Below are 11,950 nucleotides of genomic sequence, written 5' to 3'. Positions count from 1 at the left end.
TATTAGTGCTGTAACAAAATAACTCGCAATAGGAGAAAAGTTGAGCACAGGAAAGGGATTACTCAATATGAACTGCTGGACAAGATTTAAATAATCTTTGCAAGAAAAAAAATCCTTTTGGAAAATAAAAATAAAACCAAAACAGCACAATTTTGCCAAATGCACCATATGACCAGATGGGACCATCCACCCTGGCTAAGAGGTTAAGCACAAAGGTCACCGACATGCATTTGATTCCTTTTGGTAAGTCGCCTTTTTAAAAACTTGATTTTAATACTGACCAAAAAGAAAATGAAGTTACTTTATATTTGTTTGAGCCTCAATCATACCCAGTAAGAAAGTAGAGATAAAGGGAAAAGGTATTTGCTTTATAAAAGAAATCAAAAAAAATTTTCCCAGCTATTTAACCTTGGGGGTCCTGATGATAAGAAAAACTGTCTGTAGAATAATGTGATATAGATTCTCTAAACTGACTCTACAGGGTCTGTTTGCATTAAAATAAAATGTAGAATCAAACCACAAATTCTGATAAAAACATGTCAACAGTATTAGGACAATAAAAGAAAGTAAGAGAATAAGTTCAATTCAAATGGTGCTTTATTATATGTGACTTCGATCTTCAGATAGCAGAGTAGGTGCTGGTCTAAACAGCTTACCTACAGTACAAACCTTTAAAAAACAAAACAAACCCCCCCCCTGAAAAATCTTGATTTACACCTAGTTTCTTTTAACACTCAAATCCTTTTACCGCTAAAATTTTGGGTGTCATCTCTTACCGTTATAAATCAGTGAGTTAGCTAGAAAGGGAAATTTGGAAAAGAGTTATCATAAGAATGTTTTTCTGGAAATCAACATTTTGCTACTACTGACGCATTTTAAGCAGCAATAAGCTCGATGCTATAAAAAAAAAACCCAAACCCCCCCCCCAAAAACATCCAACCCCATGACAACTTTGCAGACAGTTAAGGAAACACTTAAGAGTCCCGTTAATTTAGCTCCGTCTGCCAAGTCTGAGCAGCATTCAGTCCCAGTTTATGAAAACTTTCGCCACAGAATGAAGCTTTCAGCACCATTTTAACAGCAGGAAAACATGGTTTATTATATTTCTTAATGCATAGCATTTTTACTTGTAGGGATAAAATATTGATTTTTGTCACGAAAAAAGTAAGAGAAAAATTAAATACAATATTGTTCATTTCTGATTTGATTTTATTAAAAATGCAAAAACAAAACATTCATATGGTGAGCCCAAAAGAAATAAGGCAATTTATCAAATACATAAGAGATGTATACACAATGTACAGTGGTAAAAACAATATTAAAAGAGTTCAGGACTTTTTCACACAAAAACCTTTAAAGCAGCAGCGCTCAGCTTTTGACCCAAGTATTAGATTAACTTGATTTATGTTATAAATGAATTTTATGTCAATATATAGCACTTATTACAGCTTATATGTCCATGCAAGTCATTCTTCCAAAAAAAAAGACCCCAACCATACGACTTGAGAAATAATTCATATGACCTAAAGTGCAGCTTCACTGCAGTCTCCATTTAAATACTAGCGCTAACTGAACTAAAAGTTGTTAAAAGGCAAAAAAACAGATTGGCAGTCACTATATCAAAATCATATATCACATATTTTTGGTTTTCTGTTGTAGGACAGGGGCAGACTGTTTAATTTTGCGACATTTGAGTACTTCCAGGGGTCTAATGTTCTTAAAGTGGCTAAAAGTTACACCGTATTGCTTTACGTTAGCTTCATTCTATGACCTATGGTTGCTTATAATTGTAGCATTAATCTAAAATACACATTTTGTAGCTGTGATATTAAATTTATGTAAGTTGCTTTTAATTAAATGTTTCTAATCTGGCCAATGCTGACTTTCCAAAATGTCTTCACAGAAACATGCTTAAAGGAAGAGCAAGCAATAAAGCTAAACATGGGTTTGAATGTATTCAAACCCTCTTAAAACAAAAACTTTTATAAAGGTAACGTTAGAAAATAATAAATATAAACAGGACATATTTTACATTAGTTTTCATTAGTATACACTCAGAAAGAAATCAGATCTATTGTAACGTTTCCTGCTGTTAGCACAATGTTAGCAATAAAGATGTTAGCAACGCAAAAAGATTATTCTGTCTGTGAAACTACGAGAAGCACCAGCTAAACATTCGTTGTGCCACTTCAATTTCAATCTTTTCTTCCACGAAAGCTGTTGTAAAGATTAAAGAATAACAAAACATTTACCCTGTAAAACACAGACATCATTATTTGCCTGTTGGAGAACAAACGCGTATAAATTTAAGCTAGCAGCAAGGCTAACATCTGCTACGCGCTAACAGCACAGAGGGCAGGATCAATTAATCTTTATCAGTCCTAATCCATCCATTCTAGAGTGTTTGATTTCTCCCACAGCAGCTGGGATCCACAGTCTTCTTCTCTAGCTTTCTGTGCAACATATTGTCTGTAGTTTTCAATCTTCTTCCTTCACTTTATAAGACCTCAGGGATCAGTTGTGGGATGTAATTTCCTGTAAGGAAAAGACAAAAACATAGGTTTTTGGAATTAATTAAAAAGACAATTAAAGCTGCTAAACAGTTCACATTTACTCTGGCTACGTTCACACTGCAGCCTGAAGTAACTCAAATCTGATTTTTTTTTTACCCATATGCGACCTGGATCTGATCTTTTCATGGCAGTCTGAACAACACAAATCCAATTTATTTCCAATGCGACCCAGGCCACTTGGCTATGTGGTCCTGAATCCGATGCGAATCTGATCTTTTCAAATGCGACCTGTGTCATTCATCCGACCTTAACGCTATTAATACCCGACAAAGTAAATGGCCTGGCAACAAAAAATCGGATTTCACAAAAAAATGGGAATTGAGCATCAAGGCCTGCAGTGTGAACGTAGCCTTTGACTTCTGAACCCGCTGTGCAGTGAAAAAGGTCTATAACTCTTTTAAATTTTTTCATATTTACTCAGATTAAAATTACAATCTGCTACATAGTGTGAATAAATTTGTAAGGTGTTTGAGCAACTTTTGAACGTTTTTGCAAAGATGAACATACTCGTTTTTGGTGAGAGGGGCTTTGTCGCAGGTCACCTCCGTGAGCTTCCCCGCCTCTTTGCTGATTGTCTGAATCACTGCTTGCGTCATACTGCCTCTTTTCATGGACATACCCTTTAGGGTTACGGCTCTGCAGGAAGAACATACAGACATATTTAACTTAAGATGTTTGACGAAAGAAAATCGCCACAGTATGTAGGTGTTTTCCAAACAACAGCTTACCCATTAGCTATCACATCTCCTTCCTCAACCTTTTTGAGGGCTGGATCTTTCCACGAGGACAGCTTCCCTCCAATGGCCATGAGCAGGCCGCAGCGGTTTTTGTAGCAGCAGGTGGCATCTACAGCCAGGTACACCACCAGGAAGATCAAAATAACAATGCCAACCACTGTGCCTTTGGTCATTTTGCTTACTGCAAGGGAAAAGCAAAACATCATGACTTCCATTGGAGTTACTTCACACCTACAGAAACTGTTTCTTTTATACTGTGTATTCAGAAATGCAACCCACCAGGCTCATCAGCAGTCGTGAAGTTGAACACTGCAGGGATGGAGGAGCCATTAGAATTAACAGCTGAGACTTCCAAGTAATAGTCCGAACCAAAGGCCAGGTCTTTCAGTTGGACAGATTTTGCATCAGAGGGCAGCTGCATTTTTTCCCATGCGCTCTCTTCTGTATCCTGGATAAAAAGAGAACAAAAAGCTGATTAATAGCTGTGAAGATTTAAAGTAACAGAGGAACGCCCAGGTGAGCTCACATCAAATCTCACCTGTTTGTATTGGATGTTAAAGTGCAGCAGAGGGGATCCACCATTATCAGTTTGCTCAATAGGCACAGAGAAGGAGTTTCCCTTGACCTCTGCCTGATCAATGGGTAAAGCTGGACTGTCTGGTTCACCTAAAAGAAGGACAGAAATGATTTAAATAACTTTAAATGCATTATATAACAACCAACTCAAATCAGTAGGATTTAGAGGGACTTCTTTTATCTTTTCAGTTTTGTTAAAGAGTTTGGGAACTTTACCTTCTGTAAAGGGATGACAGCAGAAGAGGTGAGGACATGAGTCAGCAGACAGGAAGGGATGATAACAGGAAAATGTTAGAATGATGATTAAATGACGAGTGAACATGTATAAATAGAGATGGCAGATTAAAATGAATATGAAAGTCTTTAAGGTAGGCAGTTTCTTAATATTTTTCTAAAGGTTTTAACACTTCATAACCAGATAATGGGCATTGTGTAGAAGGCCTTGGAAAATCAGTCTCTCTTGAACCTTTCATATTATTTTCTTGAGATTTTAATTGAATTGATCTTTATTGACCTCAAACTGGAGAAATTTACCTCTGCATTTCATCCATCCCCCTGGAGGGGGGGAGTGGGCTGCCTTTGTACGGCGCCCAGGGAGCAGTTTCGGGTTTTGTCCAGAGACTCAGAGTCCAGGCTGCGGGATCGAACCAGGTATTTGCAACCTTCTCAGAGCACAAGCGTACTGCTCTAATCACTAAGCTCTCACCTCCCCTATATCAAGCAATTCATATTTACTTTTGCCCTAGTTTTAGCTGTAAATCTTGTGGATTTTCTCTCTAAATGTTCAGTCTCAATACTTTTCTAGTGTATAACAGGATTTCATCTAGGATTTCCCAATATTATATTTCGCTTCATGAATCCTTCCATTAACTCAAACCAGCCCCCCTGTCACTATTGAGGACAAAGGGTCCCCACAGCATAATGCCTCCTCTGCCATGTTTAACTGCAGGAATGGTATGTCCAGGAAGAGTTCCTGGAACTTCCCCATAGATGACAGATATGTGGAGTGTTTTGATGAACATGTCCAACCAACAGATACTTCCACTTTCCCTAATGTGTGCCTTGTTTGCTCGGATTCAGAACGAACAAAAGCATTTCTGCAATTCTCTTTTCCCTTTGAAACAATGGGCCTGAAAAAATCTTCAAGAACTGACATTTGTCTATTCACTCTGATAAGTTGATTTCCAAAGGCAATGGCTTGTATTTAGGATGTAAAGAGTAAAGAGGATATTTATTTTGATTCCCAATCTCAAAAAGTTCTAATAAAACATATTGAAGTTGTTGGCTGTATAGGTTGTATTATAGTTTTCTAGATTTTCCCTCCGCTCCACCAACTCCACCCACCGACTGCACCAGCCAAGAGTCAAGCTCTGCACAATGGGAGATAGGGCCTTCCAGGTAGTTGCCCCACAACTCTGGAATGGCCTCCCAGAGTCCCTTAGGGTCCCACAGAGTGTGGAGGCCTTCAAGAAAGGCCTCAAGACATTTTTATTTAAAAAGCCTTTGAACATTAGTTAGTATTTTATCTGTGTGGTTTTATGGTTATTTTACTGTTTTGTTTTTACTACGTATGTTATTTTATTGTAATGTCTCATTTTAACTATGTATACTGTTTTTATTGTATGGTTTTGTTTTAACTATGAATTTTGTAGCACTTTGAGATTTTTTTTAAATGTAAAGTGCAATACAAATAAAATGTATTATTATTATTATTATTATTATTTTATGGTAATACTTACGTTTGCCCTCGGTGCGAACCAGGCGTTCCATTGAGAACAGCCCCTGTCCCACTTCATTCACGGCAGCCATACGAACTGTGTACTTGGTGTAAGGCTTTAGGTTGGTGATAGTTAAATTATCTATAAAAACACAATACAAAGACAGGGTCAGCTAGATGACTGGAATGAGATGTCAAAAACCTACATTAGAACCACAAAACCTTAAAAAAAAGCACATTTTTTACCTGAAGCTGAAACTTTTGTCTCTTCCCACTTTTCCATCTCATTTTTCCTCCACTGCAGAACAAAACTTTTAATTGGTGTTCCTCCATTGATGGGGAAGGTTTTGAGTGTAAATAACACAGAGGTTGGACCTGGGACGACCGTCAAGTAATGTGGTGGACCGGGTTGGGCTGCGGAACAAGTGGCAGAATAGGAACAATAATGTCAATTAGATAGATTTTGACGATTGAGAGAGAAATTGGCCTCAAAGCAGAAGAGGTCTTACTATGAATTGCAACATCTCTTGATGCATTTCCAAAACTACTGACAGCCATGCAGGAGTACCGTCCCCCATCAGAGGGCACCACTTCCTCAATCTCCAGCGTCCCATCCACCACATGGATACGGCCACTCGAATCCTGACAGAGAGGAACATACCATTCATAAAAAATTAAACACAGATTTTAAATGACAGGTAATGAAAAGTCTGAAAAGTGTTAACATCTGGTTAAAGTTTCAGGTGATCAAGCAGCTAAAAAGTAAGGCCAAGATGAATTATTTTACAAATTGTTTGCCATTAAATGTGTGGATTATTTTGGTTAATTTACAGAAAGCCAGCATTTTAAAATTATCCTTTACACATTTAAGAGCTGATTTATGTGTAACAAGTAGCAGTTTAAGTAGCATTACCAGTCTTTGTCCATTTTGCTTGTTGATCCAGTGTAGTTCAGGCTGAGGGTGGCCAGTCACATTACAGGACACAGATACGCGCTCACCCACATTAACACTGTGTTGATCTTCTGAGATGAACACCTCTGGAGGTTCTAATCAGAAAAAAACACATCATAATGTCACTATGATAATCTATCCTGATAAAAGACACAAATCAACAGCATAGAAAAAAATTAACTAACCAAAGACATGCAGGAAAAAGGTAGCACTGCTCTCAGCGATCTTGTTCTTTGCTGTGCAGGCGTACTCCCCATAATCGGCCCTGACGACAGACTGGATGGTGAGCTGGCTCCGATCCGAGTTGAAAATGTGACGTGAAGGATCAAAATCGTTTGGCCTTATGAGTAAAAATAGAACAGTTTAATACCCTGTCCTTTTGTGGAGAAAACCTTATGCTTTCCTACTTTAAATGGCCTTTTTTTTTTTATTCCCCTTTTGGGAAAAATAGTAATGGATAGCTACGCCCCATGTACAAGGATGTTTTAGATATCTTAGAGAGTTTGAACAGACACTAGACTTTGAAGAGCTCTTCACTGGAGCAATTTTTCTGAATATTATTTTGAATGTACACAAAATTTACATTCTGGAAAATTAAAACATGAAAAAAAGACCTAAAAAAATTAAGACAGGAATTTCCTATAAGGGCAGTATTACTTAAGTGCCTTTAGCTGTAAAAGCCAGATGCAGGCCAAAAAAATGGTAATAAAAGTTGATTATGTAAATAAATAAATTATTACTATCAGTAAATACATGACCAGCTTATTGAATTTGTTCCATTTTTTGTGTTCTCTTTATGAAATAGCTCAACAAACCTTAAACATTCAAGGCGTGTTGTTTGAAGTTTCAAGTTTTTATATACAGTACTAAAATGGTAAAACATTGGATGATTTTTAAGCAAACTTCTACACACCAGGTAATGGTTAATATGCAAATGAAAATCTGTTTCCTAATATGGTTTCATGTTATTGAGGGAATAGAAATATAGGTATATTTATTAGCAAGATGTGCCTTAAAAAAATCCAGAAGTGCAATCAAGAGATGTGACTTTTAAGATGTTGTTTGCAGGTTCTTTTTTAAAATAGTGGCTTACATTGTCCAAGTGATGTTGGGTTTTGGCTTACCACCAACCAAACATAACAACGACACATTGGTTTCAGGCCCCGCAATCACTTTTTTCACCTCCTCTCTGATGTGCACCGTGGGAGGAGCTGCAGTATTATACATATGGAAAAAAAAAAAAAACATATGCAGAAATTAGGTAAAAACCAAATATCAATTAATTGCTTTCATGATCTTTCAGGGACCTGGTTACCATAAATGTCTGTAAGTAAATTAGTGACTAACCATTAACAACAACAGAGACAGGAAGCTCTTGGACAATGAGTCTCCCTTTGATCTGGGCCTGACATATGTAAGTCCCAGCATCATCCCTTTTCACTTTCTCAATGTGGAGCGTGTTATCGGACTTCTTGTGGATGCGCCTTCCAGCTAAGGAGAGAGGGACAAAGTAGGTGACCTTTTTGTTTTGATTCTCCATTGAAGTCCTAAGATTTAAAAGGTGTCTTCTGAACTTAGCCGAAAGACAAACTTCAGGCCAGATAACCAGATCAGGTCCTATTGGTGATATTCAACAATTATGGTACTTATAGTTAGAAACTTATACAGTACAGTACCTATGTTCCTAAGCCACTCTTACATTTAGGGAATAATAGGTGTGGTCTAGCTTATATGATGCAAAACCAGAGTAATTTAAAACTTTGAGAAAAGATCACCTGCTGGTGCGAGGTAGTATTTTTTAGCTTTCCCATAAACCTATGCTGTTGCAATGAAAGTCTTTATTTTTATCTGGTTTAGGCAGCAGTCTGAGTTTTATCTAAAGCTAAGCTAAAGAAATTGGCGGAAATGTTTTGGCCTCTGAGGGGTTGGGACCCCTAATTAACAAACACATGTCTGATAATCCAGATAGCTTCCCTGAACTGGCTTATTGGCCATGATGCAATGATGGAAGCAAACAGTTCTTGATTTAAGATTTCTATAGTTTTCTACAGTTTATATGTATTTAAAGTTGTGCATCAATAAAACAATAACAAACATTATATTTGGGCTGTTGAAACTTCTCTAGGTGATGTTTTTTAGATCTTACATATAGAAGGGATCAGTTCCTTGTCTTTAATCCAGTGAACTTCCACTGCTGGCTGGCCAGTCACCAGACACGGCACCACCCCGTCTGCTCCCTCCAGAAACTCATGGTAGGTGGTGGTTCCATGGAAATATGGACCATCTAACAAGAACAGAGGCAGGGAAATATTGTGAGTCTGAAATAACTAAAAGAGAAGAAAATGTCCTCAAACATGTTTTTACAGAAGGCTCATTGATTTTGTTCATTTTGAGCATGTATGTGTAGCCACGTACCGTAAACATACAGAACTGTTTCTTCATTGCGATGGTCTCCTTCATCAGACTCATATTTACAGGTATAGGTTCCTGCATCTGATAGGCTGGCTTTCTTAATGATCAGTTTGGAGGTAGAGTAGTCTACTTTTGAGATAATTTCATCATCGTCGATTTCTTCTCCATCTTTATACCATGTCATGTCTCCGTCTTTGGTGGCTGAAGGAGACAAATGACAATGTTAGGATGGATGGATGGATGGATGGATGGATGGATGGATGGATGGATGGATGGATGGATGGATGGGCGGGCGGGCGGACGGACATCAACTAAAATGTTGCTTACCTTTACACACCAACAGGATTTGCTCCCCAACCTTGAAGTCTTGCTTACTGGAAATGATTTCCACAGTTATGCTTTTACCTGAACAAGAGAAGAGTTTTGTTTTTGTCTTTTCTTTCAGAATAACTCGACACAGCTGAGATCCTCACTAACCGACTGTCAGACAAGCTTAATCAATTACACTACTCTGTTAATCCACAAATCATCTGACTGCTTTATATTTTGCCATTGTTCAATAATGACAAATTGTCTGTTTCCTGAATTATTTACTGCTTACATGTACGAACCATCACTCACATAATTGGTCTTTTAAATGTCTCTTATGCGGTAAAACTCAGTAACACAACAGATCAAGTTGGACTAACTTCACAGTCAGTGATGCTGACAGTTCTTACCTGCACTGAATACCAGCGGCAGGAGCAGTAAGATGATGGCTGATTGCTTCAGCATCTTCTACTGGTGGCAGATTATCACTCCAGAAAGGCTTCGGGTCCGAAAACGTCTGTCAGATGCAACACTAACTGCTGAAATCTTTCTAAGCAGGTGTTTGCTCAATTATTGGTAACTTACTCTAACAAATGGTAGGATACCTTCAGCTTCCTGTCCTGCTGACACAGCTTTGACTGAGACAGGGTCTGTGTCAGAGGTTATATAGGGGCACTGGGTCAGATGAAAAGGGAGGAAATGAGAGTGGGAGGGGGGAAACAAAGAGCACGCTTGTCTCTCATCCCATCTTACAACCCAACAGGCTTCCCGATGCTCATTCATGGAACAGGATGTTCATCTTTTACTCATTTTATTCCTTAATCTTTTTTTATTTTGTTTTGTTTTTGCATTTACAACATATCTCCACATGTTTCCTCTACTTTCACCTATTTCAGCATTGTCTTTTTCCCTTCCTTTCTCACATTTCATCCTGCCCTGAATTTCTTTGCCCAAGCTACCGGATGACAGCAGGGGCAGACAGCCCTCAAGGGAAAGAAGAGATGACGAAAGACGTTCTTTATCTTTTCCTGTTTCGTTTAAAAGGTAGAAGTTCTCTCAAAGACATGCGGCGGAGGATAAAGAGAGTATGCTAAAACTGCCACGTTGCTTCTGTTCCCTTATGGTGACAATATACCTGCTGGGAAACTACGGTACCTGTTTCTACAGAGGAAACAAATTGTTTACCTTTCCAATCAGGTCTAACTTTGACAGGCAAATCAAAATAGATTTTAAAGCTACAGTGTGTAATTTTCAGCGACATCTAGCGGTCAGACTGCAGACCGCAGCAACATGAACATCCCCCCCCCACCGCTTCTCCTCCCCAACAGTACGGCGAGCGTTACGGGACAAAATGTCTTCCACGACGTCCGCATCACCTACCTTCTCAAGTGATGGGGTTTGTTTACATAGATAATTTTACAGATAGTATTTCATTAGTCTGTGTATGGTATAGATTTCATGTAGACTTAGGATAATAAATATACCCGTAATGGGCAATCTTGCAATCGCTAGTTTGTTGGCTCTGCGCTGCCATAGCGCAAAGATGTCTGCCTCCATGGCTGCGAGACCCGCTCCTATGTAATTATAAATAACGAATTCTAAGGCAACTCAAATATTAAGGTTAAGAGGCTGAGCTCGTAGATGATGATAAATAACATATTTATGTATAATATATTACATTTCTGACTGTATATCCCTGTAATTATTACACACTGTAGCTTTAATGCTTTTAGTCAAAGATATTTATTATTTTACTAATAATTCATAATTGGGCAAAAAAGCAGAACATTGCATCTTAAACTGCCTTTACGTTAGTCAAAACACTCCACTTTGCCTATAAGATCTCAAGCAGATGTTTGTCTATCAATCCATTTTTCTTGTCATGACTAAATAAAGGTCGGCCCTCAGCAAACTACAGTATCTGTTTTGTGGGGTTGTCAGAGATTGGCCCTTTTATGTCAATACTGAATGAGAATCTTATTGATATATCTAATTTGTTCATGTCAGCTTTTGCACAACATAATTAAGCTGGATGTTCTACATATGAAAATCTAACGATTGGAAACTGTGCTACGGCAGTAAGACTGAGGAGCCTTGCCATATTGTAGCCTCTAGGAACGTAAAGGCGTCTAACTAACAGTATATTTTCTCACGGAAGTATTCATTCCAATGTAAGTTCTTCACATTTTTCATTTTCCTTCATTAATTTCAGCCAATTTTTCTGGAATTTTTTGCAACCGACTGCCAAAATGTTGTGAAGAGAGGTTTCTTGTCTGTGGAGATATCTGCTCGCTTAGTGTATCTGAAAAAGGAACCTTTTTGATTAGTTTTCATATATTAGTTCAAACTTATTAAACTTAATAAATAAATAGTTAACAAATAAATAGTTAAAACTTAGTCAAACCGAATATAGAATTTCTATAAACATACAAAAAAAAAATCTCTGTTGCATTTATTCCTGATTAGGACATTTTAACACATAAAGGAGTTTTGACCTTAACCTTTCAGTCAGTTTGTTTAACATTATTATCCTTTTCAAAATATGTTCTAAAGATTTTTTAAAAGACAAAATAATGATCCTTCCATCACTGTGTACCACAGTGGTGCAGTGTTAAGTTTCTAACACTGAGTTTTGCAAACAGGCCTAAAAGTATCGGCCTAACCAGATAATATC

General features: G+C 37.8%; 1 protein-coding gene across 2 annotated transcripts; it reads right to left on the bottom strand.

Moving 5' to 3' along the window:
- Positions 1-1,777: 1,777 nt before the first annotated feature.
- Positions 1,778-9,900, bottom strand: ncam3 (neural cell adhesion molecule 3). 2 transcript variants are annotated; one of them, XM_038285573.1, is made up of 17 exons: positions 9,687-9,900; positions 9,295-9,372; positions 8,971-9,168; positions 8,702-8,839; positions 7,903-8,046; positions 7,649-7,766; positions 6,741-6,895; positions 6,517-6,650; positions 6,113-6,245; positions 5,850-6,017; positions 5,626-5,745; positions 4,549-4,551; positions 3,849-3,976; positions 3,590-3,758; positions 3,302-3,491; positions 3,081-3,209; positions 1,778-2,535 (listed from the first exon to the last, which is right to left on the bottom strand). In XM_038285573.1, the coding sequence occupies exons 1-17, from the start codon at positions 9,739-9,741 to the stop codon at positions 2,508-2,510; spliced, it is 2,088 nt and encodes a 695-aa protein (XP_038141501.1). In that variant the 5' UTR covers positions 9,742-9,900; the 3' UTR covers positions 1,778-2,507. The 2 variants fall into 2 exon arrangements, with proteins under 2 accessions (XP_038141501.1, XP_038141510.1); XM_038285582.1 differs by lacking the exon at positions 4,549-4,551.
- Positions 9,901-11,950: the final 2,050 nt, after the last annotated feature.

The sequence above is a fragment of the Cyprinodon tularosa genome, unplaced genomic scaffold (genome assembly GCF_016077235.1).
Source record: "Cyprinodon tularosa strain WSP-4 unplaced genomic scaffold, ASM1607723v1 ctg1054, whole genome shotgun sequence".
Lineage (NCBI taxonomy): Eukaryota > Metazoa > Chordata > Actinopteri > Cyprinodontiformes > Cyprinodontidae > Cyprinodon > Cyprinodon tularosa.
Note: the sequence above shows the minus strand (reverse complement) of the source record. Positions and strands in the feature narration are given on the sequence as shown.

Excerpts from the sequence above, each read along its gene's own strand:
- ncam3 (XM_038285573.1), bottom strand. The coding sequence starts at position 9,741 with ATGCTGAAGCAATCAGCCATCATCTTACTGCTCCTGCCGCTGGTATTC. Across the intron at positions 6,246-6,516 it reads AGCAAAATGGACAAAGACTG|GATTCGAGTGGCCGTATCCA; the intron begins GTAATGCTACTT and ends CCTCTCTGTCAG. Across the intron at positions 5,746-5,849 it reads GACAAAAGTTTCAGCTTCAG|ATAATTTAACTATCACCAAC; the intron begins GTAAAAAATGTG and ends GTGTTTTTATAG.